Here is a 16,494-nt window from a genome sequence, read left to right on the forward strand (position 1 = left end):
CAGGCCAGAACAGAACTGAACTGAAGGGTTCAGCCAGCCTGCTTATATAGAGCTCCACTACAACACAACTGTAACACTTTCTGTAACTATCCAATCACTGAACGTCACTTTCAATTCCTTCTTTGCATATGCGGACCTGAGTGAAAACTATCTACAGTATCCCCCTGCTGGCCCAGGGTGAGAACTTCAGTACATAATAGTTGCCACCTTTGGTCAGGCAAAATATGGGACAGGTCGGGGGTAGGGATTGGGGGGCCCACCAAATCCTGCCCCCTTGTAGAGACGAGTTTCCCAAATTTGGCCTCCCAACTCCCTCACCACCCTGGCCCCACTCTTCCCCTTAACTCACATAGACAGGCAGGGGCCAGCTCCCATGGGAAACTTGAGCTGCAGCTCTAGCCTCTTGCCCATGCTGGTGTCAGAAGAGGCTCGAGCATGGAGGAGGGAGGAGGAGAGGTCAGATCAGCGTAGCACAGGGAGTCAAGTGAGAGAGGACTTGCACAGTGTTAAATCAGCAGCTGGCAGCTGAGGAGGTCTCTCCTTTCCCCTTCTTTCTATTGTCGCTCACGCCAGGCTGGGCTCCTTGTCAGCTGCACCAACAGTGATGCAACCACCATTTTTGGCTGGCTGAACTCAAATACGGGAAGGAAAGGCATCCTGTTTGAAGTCCAAAGGGGACAGGAGACATTTTTGTCTCAAAACAGGGCAATCCCATTTTTTAGGGGCTGGTGGCAACCCTCGTTCTAAAAAAGCTGCAATCAGGGCTGGGGAGAACTAAAGGTTGCATACACTTTCTAACAAATATGTAAATCCAAGTATCAAATTAAAATACAAGAGATTTATAAAAATAAATGTTATCAAGTTATTTTGTATAGTACTATGCATAATGGCTGCCACTGTTTTTGTGGAACAGCATCCATGCTGAAATATGACAGGCACGCACTATGAATCCTATTCAAAGCTGGAGTTTCCAGCGGTGATAGTAAACCCCCATAAACCAGTTTGGCACAGTCAGTCACTGGGGATGAAGAAGAGAAAGCATAGCATAGCAGACAGCTTCTGATAGTTCAGCTGCATGACCAAACTCCAGCTTCTAGAAGAAGGCAAAATAAGCAAATCAGTCTTATGATCTCCAGCCAAATGCGGGCTGAAGGAAAATGGTGTCGTTACCCAATTATTGTATGCAGTTGGAGCCGTGAAATCAAAGCCATCTCCAAACACTGCCAGTAGAGCATTTCATCTGTGTTATGTGGGGGATAGCCACCCCACCAGCCATTCTGATGTAGATCAATGCTTTTCACTTTCCCCCCATTGTGTGCCTTAGGAGGTTTTACATTGAAAGGCACAATATAATTCTCAAATAAATAAATAAGAAATGAAGATTGCTCTCACACGTGCTTACGATGGTGGCATAAGGCCTTGTATGTGCAAGGATCGTACGGTAAAATAATGTCTATAGTTCTTGACTGTTTTCTTTGTTTACAAATTATTGGTTTGCTATTCACGTACGAAGGGGTTCAGTTTCCCTTTCTAGAAGACAATATCTTCTGCTAGGGACAAAGTGGTGTTTGGAAAACAAATGATTGATCAGTGGAGGCTGATTCATTTAGGGTTTAGTGGGGCAGCAACCTACTTGCCCTTTCTGCCCTCAGCTAACTCTCTCTTGGCTGCCTTCTTTCTTACAGCTACAGTGGTACCTCGGGTTACATACGCTTCAGGTTTCAGACTCCACTAACCCAGAAATAGTGCTTCAGGTTAAGAACTTTGCTTCAGGATGAGAACAGAAATCGTGCTCCGGCGGCGCAGCAGCCGCAGGAGGCCCCATTAGCTAAAGTGGTGCTTCAGGTTAAGAACAGTTTCAGGTTAAGAACGGACCTCTGGAACAAATTAAGTACTTAACTGGAGGTACCACTGTACTCGGGAGATGCTTCTGCCTATCAGTGGCTCTGGCTCCACTTACTTGTTTGTTTGTTTGTTTGTCATCCTAGCAGTCCCAATGGGCACATCGCCCCCTGTTTCTTTCAAGGGCAGCACAGTTTATGCTACTGCGGCTTTCACACTGCTAACGCAACAGTGTTCCTCATATCAAATACATCAAGTGTGAACAATGTACCTGCATCTTTGAACACCCATGTATGTGTATCCAGTTCAGGTCACGTTCCCACTACACAGGTGTGTATGCAATGCATACTTTATATTTTTGTTGTTGTGGGAAACACTGGTTTACCTGCAGCGGTTGTACCTAAAAGCTGAGCTGAAACTGGGAGGGGAGAGACACATCATTATTTTTCTCATCCAATGGAAAAAGTGCCTCCCCCTTTACCCAATCATTCAGGTCCCTCAACAGTGACTGAAAACATCTGCATCTCTGTTGTCAAGGCCCATGCTCTCTGTTTTGCCAAGGCAGCATGGTTCCCTTGGCATGTGTGAGTTTCTTCCCCACACTAATTCATACCAGGGGCAAAGCGCCAGCTTCAATTGTCCATAGTGTTGTTAACACGTAGCCAGATCTGATGTTGTCATCACATTCCTTGTGTGATCCCTGATTGTCTAGGATCACTCAGGCACGAAGAGACCCCAGAGGAAGGGGGAAAGCACTAAGTAGAACCAGAAAAGGAAACCAATGAACGCACACCTCTGAAAAGCAGAGGGAAAAGGTACTGTTTGAGGGGAGCATTCTACAAACCCAATTGCCTCACATTCCCCACTGTATGCTTGTGGCAAAAAAATGGCACATCTCTTATCAACCATGCTAAAGATATTCTGGGTAGAGTTGACAGCAGTTCTGTTGTTCTTGCAAGAGTGTTTGACTTCTGCCCCCACTCCTGAAATTCCACAGCAGGATGCTCAACGTTGTGGGCTTTGGAAGTGGCAGATGCTGTGCCATGTCACGCTAACACATCTTGAGAGCTTACTTAATTTGATTTAAAAGCTTTATCTCTGCCCCAAGGCTGAGGGTCAGTAGCTTTCTCCTCTCTGACTATGGTCCTGCACAACACCAAAGAGGCACTAAGGCATTCGAGAAGACAAGGTTTTAAATGGCCTCAATTCTTGACTGGGTGGAAGTAAAAGCTACTCATTATAGAATGTGGATGACTGCTAAGTAACCAGTAATGCAGCAGCAATAGCTTCTTAACGTATACTGCAGTAGTAGAAGGAAATCGTTTTGAGTCTGCAGGCAAAATGCTGGGGTCACTGTTATCTCAGCATGGAGTATTTGGAATGCATGATACTATAAAATGCTTTTCAGACAGAGGGCTAATGTAATGTTTGGAGTTTGTAAATTCCAAACACTTTGTCGTTAATAATGGAAATATTTTCAATGTAACAAAATGATACTTTTTTAAGAGGAGTGAAAGATGAGAAATGGTATAAAACAATACAGTGCACTGTACTTTAAACTGAGAACAATGCACATATGCAAAGTCAAATATTCAAGTTTTGATTTGCAGTTTTTCCCACTGTTAGTTACATTATAATCACCGTCATTTTACTTCCTGCATCCCTCTGACCTCACTGCTAGCTGTCACTCCAAAGCCACACCTATCTCTTTAACTCAGAATTAACACTTCATGCATCTGATGATCACAGACTTTTATGCCTTAATAACACAGATAGTTTTTAAGCTGACACAATACACTTTTTTGTCCTTGCTGCAACAGATCAACTAGGGCTGCCATACATCTGGAATTTTCCAGACATTGCTGGGATTCTTCAAAAATGACATCTGGGTGGAATTTTCAGAATTCGGTTTAAATGTCTGGGAAAAGTCGGGCGTATGGCAGCCCATTTTGATTTTTTTGGCAAATTTCCTATAAAAAGTTCAACAACTTTGGCAAAAAAAACTCCATGACTTTTTGTCCAAATTTTCTCTTGTGAAATATAACAAACCTAGTTCTGATCTTGCAAATGATTAACTCGGTTCAAATAAGCTCTCTGCAGATACATGTAAATAAGATGAACAGGCCTTATTACAGCAACTACTGAACAATACCAACACTATGTATTTTTTAAAAACAGTTTACCGTGGTCCTAAACACATCATTCTGCAAAGGATCCAAATATTTTTTCCGTTAAAACAGCCCTCACCGTTTTCAGTTATTTCTTAGCATGCAAGCGAGACTACATGAGATACAAAACAGAGATATAGAATATAATCAAAGTGACGTAGATGTGCACATTTTAACACCAAAACATGCAAGCTACAGAACCTTGTTTTGATAGGGTAGTTTCCTAGGAGAGTTACATATACGACATTAAAGAAAATAAGGCAAAAGGCTTGCTGAATGTTGTCATTAACTTCTTGGAGCTGCTTCAGAGCCTTCCCATCCCCTGCCAGGCCCTCCTGGGCATGCAGAACTATGGCCAAACCAATGATTTGAATACATGTCCCATTACTATCCTTATGGCAGCATCAATAAAGACTTGCGTTTCAAATTCTAATTTCAGCGCATTTTTTATTTCACCCATGGAGATATTCAAGTGGAATGAAATATCCATGAGGGTTTTGCGAGAAAGATTCATAAGCAGGAGACAAAACTCCTGTGCAAGGACGTTTCCCTCAAGGCCCATCATGTATTCTCATGGAAACAAAGCTTTACAAGAGAGCTTTGTGACAGTTTCTTGCTTCGGTGGGCAAGACTTTTACGTGTTCCACATTTTGGGAGTGGATCATTATAGCATGCTTTGTGTAGGCCTGGCTTCCAGATGGAAGCTTTATACCTGTCTCAGCACTTGTTTTCAGGAGGCTGACAACAGCTTATAGCTTTCTGTGCCCTGTATTGCTTCTTTTCTTCAGTAAGTGTAATTGCAAGTTTATACTAACAGCACGTAAAGCCATGTCTTCTATTGTGTCTCCTACTAAAGCAAAGGCATACAGGTCTGTTTCTTGGAAATTTCTGTCATTCCTGTAACTCTAATAGTCATCTCTCAACTAAGATGATGGGCTTTTGATTAAAGGGGAAGTCTACCATCAATGTGAGCGCATTCAAACTGGAACCCAATACAAACATTTCTGTTGGCTTTTCATTGGCATGAGATTAAAGAAGTATATTTTTTGAATCTGAGGCTATTCAGTGAAGCAAACAAGCAGATGAGAAGAGCCACGGAGACAGGATGGGAGATAATACGATAAAACAGATTCATTGTTTAGAATTTCAGAGGATACAAGTACAAGAACAAGCAGGTACCTGATATCCGTTAACAACACAAACAGAAAGTTCCTCTTCAGGAGTTCAGTCTGAAGATGCAGAGGCAAAAATTGTAGAAGAAGGTCCTTGGACAGAAGCAAGCCTTGCCCCCACAGCTATGCCAGCTTGACATCAGACTATGATGGTTTGAAGGGAACTTCTAAGCACATTTGGCTGGATACACTCAGAAGTTTCCTCATGACTGGGAACCCAGCCACTATCAGGCTTCCTGATTCCAAGAAAGCTTTTACATATGTTCAGCTAAATTTGTTCACAAGCCCTTTTCAGACCTTCCCTCTCCGTGCTGGAAGACTAAAGCAGGAGGGTGTATGCTCAGTACATGTGGGGAGGTGGGGGGGCTGCACAAGTGCCCCTGCCCCAGTTTTTGTCCTCCCCATATTTATGCCAAAAGAGGGCTCTTGTCATTTTGTTCTGAATCTAACTGATGATATCATAGGGGAACCTTGGGCCAGTCACCATTTCTCAGCCTAATTTACCTCACAGAGTTGTTGCAAGGATCCAATAGGGAAGGGGAGAACCATAGAAGCAACCTTGAGCTTTTTGGATAAAAGACAGGAAATAAATATAACAACAAGAAAAACAGTAATTGTTCCTTATGCCCTTTGAAAGTCCTTCCTGCTTCTTCCTTGCTGCATTTTCTTTGTGGCTTTCAGCCCAGAAATATAACATTCCCCCTGACTAGTCTTAGGTCGAATCTACACATATATAAAAAATGTGAAAATACTTAAGAAAAAACTTTTTGAAAAATATATTGAATTTGCAGTTCAGTCTGGAAAAGGGTTTCAAGTAAATTATAATGACCATTATTAGTTCTTCCTGTCAAGGTTCATATTTCCATTTAAAAAATTACTTTCTTTTCTGGTTGTTGTTGTTTTTTTTTTTTAGATTTATATAGTAACTATAGGAAAGAATGGGAGAAATTCAATGTTACACTAAGTTCTTCAGCAGTTTACCAGTTGTGTTGCTGGAGTGACTTGTGCAAGAAGCCAGCATGGTTCTCATAGCTGGTTGCACAACAAATTGCTGTAGCACCGACACTTCCAGTTGCACAAACAGCTTCTCCTAGCACAACTTTTGCACTGGATTTTGTACTGCACAACCTTTATCTCACCCTTATGCCAGCACAACAGCCCCTTGCATTGGCGGTCAGGGAATGCAAAATCCAGGCCAACAATCCTGTTTTCTTCTGGCTAGATAGTTGAACTCTACACACACACACACACACACACACACACACCAATTCTTGAAGCATTTTCAAAAAGTTATCAGGAAAAGTTCAAGCTTCTTCCAAAAGTTCTCTAAGAATAAAGGTAAGGTAAAAAGTTAAAGGACCCCTGGATGGTTAAATCCACTCAAAGGTGACTATGGGGTTGTCTTGCTTTCAGGCCAAGGGAGTCAGCATTTGTCCACAGCTTTCCAGGTCATGTGGTCAGCATGACTAAACTGCTTCTGGTGCAACGGGACACCGTGAGGGAAACCAGAGCGCATGGAAACACCATTTAGCTTCCCACCACAGTGGTACCTATTTATCTACTTGCATGCTTTTGAACTGCTAGGTGGGCAGGAGCTGGGACAGAGCAACAGGAGCTCACCCTGTCATGGGGATTCGAACCACCGACCTTCCGATTGGCAAGCCTAAGAGGCTCAGTGCTTTAGACCACAGCACCACCTGCGCCCCTCTTCTAAGAATAAACATCTGCCTCCTTCCAAACACTTCCCTGCCAACACTTTTGTTCCCACTCCTCTTTACAGCTGGTTTCCCTCCATGTGAGGCTCAAATGATAGTTGGAGAAGGATACAAAATGGCAGCTGTCCCTTCTAAAATAGCAGAAAATGCAGCTTTAAAAGGGAGGAAAGAATGGATGCCATACTCAGGAGGCGTTTGAAGCACAACACATCTCCTTATAAGCCATGATCATGGAAACCTGGAAGGATGGAATGGCAGCCCTGGAAGCAAAGGCAAATGTAATAGCAGAAAAGCTGGATGGAGCCACTGAAACTCCTTCAGTAACCATGGATTTAGGTTTGCAGCCAGAACAAGAAAAATAAAAGGCTGCTTCAGGAAAATAAAGGCATTGTCTAAACCTGAGGAAGTTGAAAACATTTAACAAAATGTTAATTTACAAGAGCCTGGATAGCTCAGTTGGTTAGAGCATGGTGCTGATAACACCAAGGTTGCAGGTTTGATCCCCATATGGGACAGCTGTATATTCCTGCATTGTAGGGGGTTGGACTAGATGATCCTCAGGGTCCCTTCCAAATCTATGTTCCTATGATCCTATGATCTTCCTATGTGTGCAGGTTTAAAGAAGGGGCAGAATGAGATAATATTACAAAATTTCCCTGGAATTATCCCCAGAAGATATGAAGAGAGTACATAGAGTACTGTCAGCATACCTGTGTGATGCAGGCCCCCCACAAACAATATTGTTCTGTGCTTCCACAGTTTTAAAAAGAAAGACAAGATCTGTACAGTTTTGAGAAATGTTGAAGGAATAATACACTGCAACAATCCAGTCATGATCTTGCAGGATTTATTCTCAGATACTTGAAAAAAAGGAAGCACAGAATTGCGCTCCACAAGACTCGATAACTGCAAGATGCAGGGAAAAGATACTATTGGGCTTTTCACTTTTGTTTACTTAGTCCCTAAAGGAAACGCCAAACTCTCAACCACCAACCACAAGGAAGCCACAGAGCTATTAACAACGCTAGAACTGGACTCTCCCACTTGAGCAGCAGGATAGTGAACCCATTGGTAAAAATGACCCTGTTCAAGAGCCCAGGTGGGAGAGCTACAGCAAAGCCAAAAAACCATCAAAGAGAAAACTGGGACAAGGAAGAGGTGGCATTGCACATATTTCAGAAAGGTTACAAATGTCTAGAAAATAAGCTGGAACTAAGGCAGAACTATTGCAAGGCGAGAATGCAGTTTCAAAGGGGGGCGGAAAATGTTTTTTATAGAAGCTGAAGCAATCAGACTGGAATGATCTGAAAACATAAACATCTTAAAAGTACCAGGGTGTTGGGACATGAGATTTAAAAGAAAATGCAGGCTTAAAACATCCTATCATTTACCTGATTAAAATCTTTGTTTTTTATGCTTGTGGTTTATTCTATACCCTTAGTGGTACTTGAGAATGTTGGGAATTTTATGCAGCCGATGCTGCTAGTGTGATTCGTATAAATCACCTGAGATGTCTGAGAAGAGTGTGGGAACGGAAGACTGTCTTATCTCTTCCATCTGAGCGTGTTATTGTACTGTACTTTTACTTTTGCAGGACGCAACAGTTGTTCTGCCAGAGCTTGGAGAACAAAGACGTGATTACGGATTGTCTGTACAGAATGTAAATCAAATGTAGTTTAGATCTACGGATGTTTCTTTCTTCTTGCTGTATGCTGCTAGAAGACTTGTGTGCACTTTTCGTATGAAAAGTGTCGCAGAAAGGCACTCTGGAGATGAAGGAACTTGCCATTCCAGAGACATGCCCACCGGGAGACGCTCAGAGGTCCTGAGGGGTCGCCGTTTCCCCAAGAGTGTTTTTCCAACAGAACCCTTTAATATTGAAAGAGGACCCATACCATGCTCTATGTTTTAAAGGTTTTTAAGGTAGTAATTCAATTTTTTTTTTAATATTTCTCAGGGCAACCATGTTGAACAGTTTAAGGACGAAAAGGAATAAAAACTATGTTAGAAATAAAGAGAGAAAGATATAAGGGTGAATTTCATTCTTGAGCTGAACACCAACCCAAAGTTGGTGCACTAACTTAATTAAGACCTACTTAAACTTTCAAGCTCTGATCTATTAGAGGACTTAGTACACACACCTTTGTCCTAAGCTTCCTGCCTGTACATAGGTCAATATCAACTGAAAAGGTAGGTTAATCACCTAGGATCACTACACTTAAGGCTAATTAGTGTCACTAAGAAAGCAACAGATTTTTTAATTGATTCACAAAATACTGTTGTCAGATTTAGAAGGCCTTTATGAACAATGGCAGATCTAACATTTATTTATTTGAAAGATTTCCATATAGGAAAATGTCCTCTGGATGGCTTACAAACTTTTTTAAACAATTCAAACCCAGATTTCAACTACTTATTCCTTCTGGCTGACGTAGCAACATGCGTTTCTGCTTCAAAAATTTTTCTTTATCCAGAAAATTTGTCCAGATTATATACACTTTTGAATGAGAATTTTATAGCACAATTATTATTATTATTTTAAAAATGCCCTACTAGAGATTTTCGGTACTCAATCAAGAGTATAGAAAACTGGAAAACTTTACAGTAACAACTTTACCACAGCAAGTGTAGAATTATCACACTGTCAAAAGAGCGGCACACATTAGCAAATTCATCTTTGAGTGAGGTGAATGCAATATCATTAACACTATGTGCAAAATGTGATTTAGGAGCTAAGTCAATTGTCTGGGCAGGGGGGCTCCTTTGTCTGGATTAGACATTTGCTCAGTAGACCAAAGAACTGCGGTGAAATTCTCATTCTGACATTGCTTTGCTGGCATGACCTTGAAGGAAAGTCAATTAACCTCTTTCTGCTCCAAATATCTTGTTTGTACAAAATCATAATCATATTTACCTGCTTCTATTGAGCTGCTGGGAAGCCTCATTCAATAACTGCAGAATACCTATTGGGCCAGCGAAGGAGCTGAAGATTGCTACAGCAGACTGAAAGATAATCTTGTTGGAATTTCACCAGACTGGCAAAAAAGTATGGCCAAATATTATACGTAGAGGAGACCAGCCCAACTTCTGTTGGTGTAAGGCAGGGATGGGAAACTAGATCCTTATTAGGGCTGGGGAATATATTGCTAGATCACCCAAAACCGGTTTGAAGTCCATATTGTGAATCAGTTTCATAATTTTTGACTTGGCAATCCATGCAAAAATCACAATTTGGAGGAAAATGTGAAGCCAGCCTCTATGTAGCTCCATAAAATGTTGTATTTTATTTTTGTTTTTAAGTTGTAATCATTCATCTTGTTTTTATTATTGCTTGTAAGCCGCTCTGAGCCCGGCCTTGGCTGGGGAGGGCGGGGTATAAATAAAATATTATTATTATTATTATTATTATTATTATTATTATTATTATCCTTATTTCAGAAATCCTGATACATCGGTATATTGCAATGTTTAGCTGATGATTTATTGCAATGTTGAAAACCAGATATTGCCCAGCCCTAAATCTACCCCAATTCCTGTGGACAAGGTTTGACAGGTGTGCATGGCTGACCACTTGTCAGTCACTTGATATCACAATGACATCAGACCACCAGTTTATGGCCACGCCGCAATGTCTTTACCGTTCCACATTTGATGTCATATGTGACAGGATGTGTAGGGCAGGTGGGCATGGCTGGGCCAAAAGGGTCTTGCAGGCCAAATGGGGATGACTTATGAGCATAATTTGGCCCATGGTGCGGAGGTTCCCCACTTATGCTGTAGTGAGTATACAAACTTGCAAGTTGCATATAATTCCTCATGGGGATGGATAGGAAGACAGCTAAATCTGGAATGAGTCTTCTAAATCTTTGGTAGGCAATATGCAAAGATTATGAAGATGAACCAAGAAAAGATACCATCTTCTTTCTTTTTGCATTGCTTGCTTGCTAACATCAACTTAGTAAAAAAGAAAAGAAAAAGAAAAGTAAAGTTAAAGGACCCCTGGATGGTTAAGTCCAGTCAAAGGCGACTATGGGGTTGCAGCGCTCATTTCACTTCAGGCCTAGGGAGCCGGCCTTTGTCCACAGACAGCTTTCCGGGTCATGTGGCCAGCATGACTAAACCACTTCTGGCACAATGGAACATTGTGACGGAAACCAGAGCATATGGAAATGCTGTTTACCTTCCCGCCACAGCAGTACCTATTTATCTACTTGCACTGGGGTGCTTTCGAACTGCTAGGTTAGCAGAAGCTGGGACAGAGCAACAGGAGCTCACTCCACTGTGGGGATTCAAACTGCCAAACCTCTGATCGGCAAGCCCAAGAGGCTCAGTGGTTTAGACCTGTTCTATCAACTTAGTAGTATCTGCTTGTCCTTGTACTGCTTGTCTGCTATCTAGGACATATGTGTAACTTCAGGGAAAGGTATCCTCAAAAGAGGCGGGTGGTAGTGTTTGTTTCCCTATCCCTGCCCCAGATATTCTAATATGAAAGGCAACATTTGTGGCTATCAAGAGTACACTTTCTAAAGAATACTATGTTCATGGTGACCCACTGGTCTGATGCTGTACACCATGTTTCCATCTAGTCTTCCTTACATACTTTGGGTTATATGCAGTGTTGTTCCTCTTCAGAGCAGACCCATTGAAACTGATGAATATAAATAATTTAGGGTTCTTAATTTCAATAGGTCTACTCTGAGTAAAATTGAGATAGATACAACCCATTACCTTGCATTGTCCTCCTGCTATTTGCCTGCCAATGGACTTTCTAGACTCTATCTCCCCACAAACTACTCTGCTGTTTAACCTGACTTCTGCAACATGTCCCTCTGGCACGCACACACACACACACGGTAAAGAGACTTTCACTAGGAAAGTCATTGTGAAGAAAATGAAGGTGGGGGAGAAAAAGGGGCCAAAGAGCAAAGCCTCTGTTTTAGCAAGCTCCGATAAAATATTTTATATGAGAGCATCATACTCTTGAATTGGCTAATTAAATCCAAGTGTATCATGCTGTGGTTGTTTTTGTTTTCAAGCTGCCTGATTAACAAAGCAAAGGTTAAACATTTGCCGGTCCCTTCACGTCAGCATGCAGAGATCCCACTTCTGCTGTTGCACTTTATATTTGATCAACCCAGAAATCTGCAAGGCAGTGGGAGTTTCTGCCATCTGCATTTTTTAGAGCCAAGGTCGCCCAAAGGAAAACAGTCCTACATACAAAGTTGCTTAGTCAGAGCCTAGACGTGTTGGATTTTTGGAACATTTTTTTTGAAAGATGGCCCGCACTAGTTGAAAAGGAAACAAATTATATGTCTAAGGCTGAATTCATCAGCAGCTTAGAGTTGGAGGATCACTGAGCACATGAGTAATTTTATTGTCACCTTTGATTTTGTTTGACAAACTGAAAGCTCCTTATGAGCTCTAACCCACACCATTTGATGCTTTCAAAACACGATCCTGCATCCGAATAGGTTCTAAGAAACAGCACTTAGAGTTTATATTGGCTTTCTAAAACTCTTTACTGCAGGGTTATCCAAGGGCACCTCCAGAATGTTAGTGTTTTGTGGAAGGGATGCTGGGAAATTTAGGTTTGTGCAATTAAGGTGGATCCAAGTGCTGTGTCTCCCTAATGCAACAAAGCCACTATGTATATAAAAAAAGGACTTGTGGGGGTTAAAGAAAGAGTTGGTGAAACACACTGAAAAGTGTGGCATGAACAAATGACTAACGGAAAGATGTATAAACACTACACAAGCCAATCAGGATAGATGTCTGATGTAGGTTCACTGCTGTATAAGCTCTTTGAACATAAATCAAAACAGATGCTCAATAAATACTGGATATAATCAAACCTTCCTGTATGCTATGCACAAACAAATTAGGACGGAAGTTCAATAAATAGTACAGTGGTGCCCCGCAAGACAAATGCCTCGCAAGACGGAAAACCCGCTAGACGAAAGGGTTTTCCATTTTGGAGGCGCTTCGCAAAACGAATTTCCCTATGGGCTTGCTTCGCAAGACGAAAATGTCTTGCGCGTTCCTGCGGGGTTTCCCCCCCCTTTTTTCTAAGCCGCTAAGCTGCTTATCAGCTGATCCGCTAAGCCGCTAATAGCACTAATCCGCTAAGCCGTCAATGGGCTTGCTTCGCAAGACGAAAAAACCGCTAGACGAAGAGACTCGCGGAACGGATTAATTTCGTCTTGCGAGGCACCACTGTACCATACATCTGGAGGACCCCCAAGTATGAGATAGTCTACCAAAAAGAATAAGGCTGCTGCACTGGAGTTGAGCCTCTGGCTTTCAAAAGCAAAGCCATACCCTGCAAGTGTCCACATATTCCAGAGACATCCCCAGAATTATGAAAGCCATCCCGGCTTTTGTGTTGTATTTGAATGTCCCTATTTCCCCACTAGTGCCACTCCCACCAAGTTCGGGGATGAGGATGAGCTGGCCTGCTTGCTGTGCTGTGTCCCATTGGTGAAGTGGGGGGAGGGGCTGGGGGTTTCAGTTGGTGGGAAGTGATAAATGTTCCTATTTTCCTCTGAGGCATGTTGGAGCATATGCACAGCTCCTCCACTGTTGTAAAAGTACACTTTGAACTGTTCCTCTGATTTCTCTCTGTGGCAGCCAAGCATAGGAGCCAACTCCTAGGAGCCGAGGTCCCTTCAGCCCACCCAATGTGTGTGTGTGTGTGTGTGTGTGTGTGTGTGTGTGTGTGTGTGTGTATTTGAGGGGGCATCCAAGTTGATGGGGATTGTCATTCAAATGATGTGCGTATAACACATCCTGTGATTATGTGGGGAAGGGCTTACCTGCCCCCCACAATATTTTATTCAAGTTTTCACCCCTGCAACCAAGACAGAGGGTTTCTGAAGAAGGGAGGCAATAGATCCCAAGTCTTGCTTTTTGAGCCCCAGTCCCCTGCAGAAGTATTTAGTGGCCTGCTGAAATGTAAACAGGTGATATTTGTGCAGTAGACATTTCCATAGTTAGCTTTTAAAGGAAGGAGCCCTTGCTGCAGTTGCGAGATAAGGCCCTAATTTCTACCTGGATCCACCCCAAACCAAATTTGTCTTGGTTTCTACTGGAATAAGAGGCGAAATTCAGGCCTGCCCCACAATCAAGAGCAGAACAAATGGGTGCGGATCTTCCGCTTCGTTGCACTGACAAAAGGGCTGTGATTATGTTCACACTGCCACCTTTCTGGGTAAAGTATGCCAAGCAGGCAATGGCTGCTGTTGCCTCAAAGTACTTTGCCAAGATGGCTGTCAATCTGAATGGGGGGCTGCCATTTCCAACTGATGAGAAGGACATGCCTTGGTACTGCAATGTGGAAAGCATCATCAAAAGCAGCCCTTTGTGATGGCCAAAAATCAGTATGTGCTTGGGTAGTTTGCCAAATAATAATCAGTTAAAAGCAGCCTTGTATTTTACCTGGTGGCAGTGAAGTTCTAAAGGGGAAGACCTAGGAAGCATCATGGCACAGGACCCAGGGAATATGGGGTGCTATGACATTAGTTTTTCCTGCTCTTATCCTTATCTGGTCATTTTACTCTCTCTCTATTCTTTCTCCCTGCTTTAGCGAGCAAACCTCTTGTTTTGCTGTTCAACTGGCAGGCAGTGAGAGTGGGTGTAAAGTCTAGGGGAGGAGCAGGTCAGGATAATCTTCAAATATGTCACCTTCTATTGCTGCTATGGAATTGTTCAAGGGCTATGCATTTTCTTCCCATTCTCTCTCTCTCTCCCTCTCTCTCTCGTTTTATTTGTCTGTGGCATCATTCTGGATGCTGTCAAATGAGAACGTATAGACCATATGCCCAAAATATAGTGTTCTGGAACATAATGCAGCATAGATTCTCCTTAATCCCAGTCCTCTCTTTCTGGACCTGTGCATACCATATTGGATGGAAAAGGCGCATTATGGTTTTCCGCAGAGATAATTCTTTGAATGTTTTGTGTCTCTGCTGGAAAAACTGTACACAGCATTCCATAATAGTGCACATGTAAATACTAACACAATTTGAGACTTAATGGAATGATCATTTCCACATAAATATAAAATCCCCAGGCACCTGCCGCACAGTGACTAGCTGCTCTGCTTGCAGCTCCTAATGAATAACTGTGCCACATGGCTGTTCTCTCATTTATGAAATAAAATGCAGGTCCCCTTTCTTACACTCATAACATGCAGGGAGTCGCAAGCCAAAGCACAGATATCGTGGCAATGTGTGACACACTTACCAAAGGCAGTCTATTAACCTATTTTTATAGCACCTATAAAAATTTCCAAATGATGGTTGCTATTTTTAAAATAATTATTTTTATTCACTTTTAGTGGCTATGACCCTCAGCCGACTTTGCTTGTGGCTCATAGCACAACTACTGTTGACTGTGATCACTTTCTGTGAGATAAATTCGCCCCCCTGACTGCAAACGCCAAAGTTATCACAGTATATAAAGTGAATGTGGTTTGCCATTGGGATGATTGCCTCTGGGGATTATTGGGAGTTAACTATGGAAGCTGGATTGAGCCAGAAAAAAGTCCTTGCTAGATCCAGTGCTTTTCCCCCCTGGGAGTACTCAAGGGTACCATCACCTTTAAAAAAAATGTTTAAAATGTGGAATAACTTCATGGTGAGTACTAGCACCTTTTAAAAAAAACCCCACACACTCAGTGCTGAGTAGATCAAATGTACAATTATAAAGAACAGATGTAGGAAACCAAAGACAGTGTCAGATCCTTCACATTTAGCTAAGTTACCCTCATGGCACACAGAAACCCCATTAAAATAGGCTCCCTTGATCTCGCTCAAGAGACACTGAGGTCCACCTCCAGGAGTCTTCTGGCGGTTCCCTCACTGCATGAAGTTACATGGAACCAGGCAGAGGGCCTTCTTGGCAGTGGCGTCCTCCCTGTGGAACACCCTCCCAGCAGATGTCAAGGAGATAAATAACTGCCCAACTTTTAGAAGACATCTAAAGACAGCCCTGTATCAGGAAGTTTTCAACGTTTGACATTTTATCCTGTTTATATATTTTTTCTGGAAGCAGCCCCAAGATGGGTGGGGTATAAATTATTATTATTATTATTATTATTATTATTATTATTATTATTAAACACTTACAACTTCCAAATTTTAATGGGCAAGCATGTGCATCCATGGGGAAGTCTTCCAGTTGCATGGGGCATTCAGCAGAGATGGTCAATCTGATAGAGAGAGAGAAAGAGAGACAATTAAGAGTTTGTTGGTTTGATTCACAGAGAAATATAGTTATGCCGGATAAACATGGATCCACATGGACCATTACACATTTAATAGATCATGCAGGAGGATTGCCAGGGCCATGTCACCCAACCTCACTCACTGCCATGCTCCTCCAATGTCCATTCATTCATTTGTATGTGGGGAGACCTCCATCTGGTGACCGTTCCATGTGCAGAAGTCAGGGGAGCATGATGTGCTGGCATGGGGCAGCACTAGACCGCATGGCCCCTTGACTGCCTCCAGTCATTCTTTCGACACATGGTTTGTATGAAGCCCTTACAAATGTTGTGTGTGAGAGGTGGTGAAAGCACAGCCATATTTTCCACACCTT

General features: G+C 42.4%; 2 protein-coding genes across 3 annotated transcripts in view; one reads left to right on the forward strand and one right to left on the reverse strand.

The window, feature by feature from the left end:
* Nucleotides 1-16,494, reverse strand: part of GABRA5 (gamma-aminobutyric acid type A receptor subunit alpha5) — a 74,157-nt gene that overhangs the window by 19,286 nt on the left and 38,377 nt on the right. For both annotated transcript variants that reach the window (XM_081858988.1, XM_081858989.1), the window contains exon 6: nt 16,023-16,105. In XM_081858988.1, coding sequence (XP_081715114.1) covers nt 16,023-16,105 — 83 coding nt within the window. The remainder of the gene's footprint in view (nt 1-16,022; nt 16,106-16,494) is intronic.
* GABRB3 (gamma-aminobutyric acid type A receptor subunit beta3) overlaps nt 1-16,494 on the forward strand; it is a 191,466-nt gene that overhangs the window by 7,696 nt on the left and 167,276 nt on the right. The gene's annotated exons all lie outside the window — the stretch shown is intronic.

The sequence above is a fragment of the Podarcis erhardii genome (genome assembly GCF_964252035.2).
Source record: "Podarcis erhardii genome assembly, chromosome: 4".
NCBI classification, from domain to species: Eukaryota; Metazoa; Chordata; class Lepidosauria; order Squamata; family Lacertidae; genus Podarcis; species Podarcis erhardii.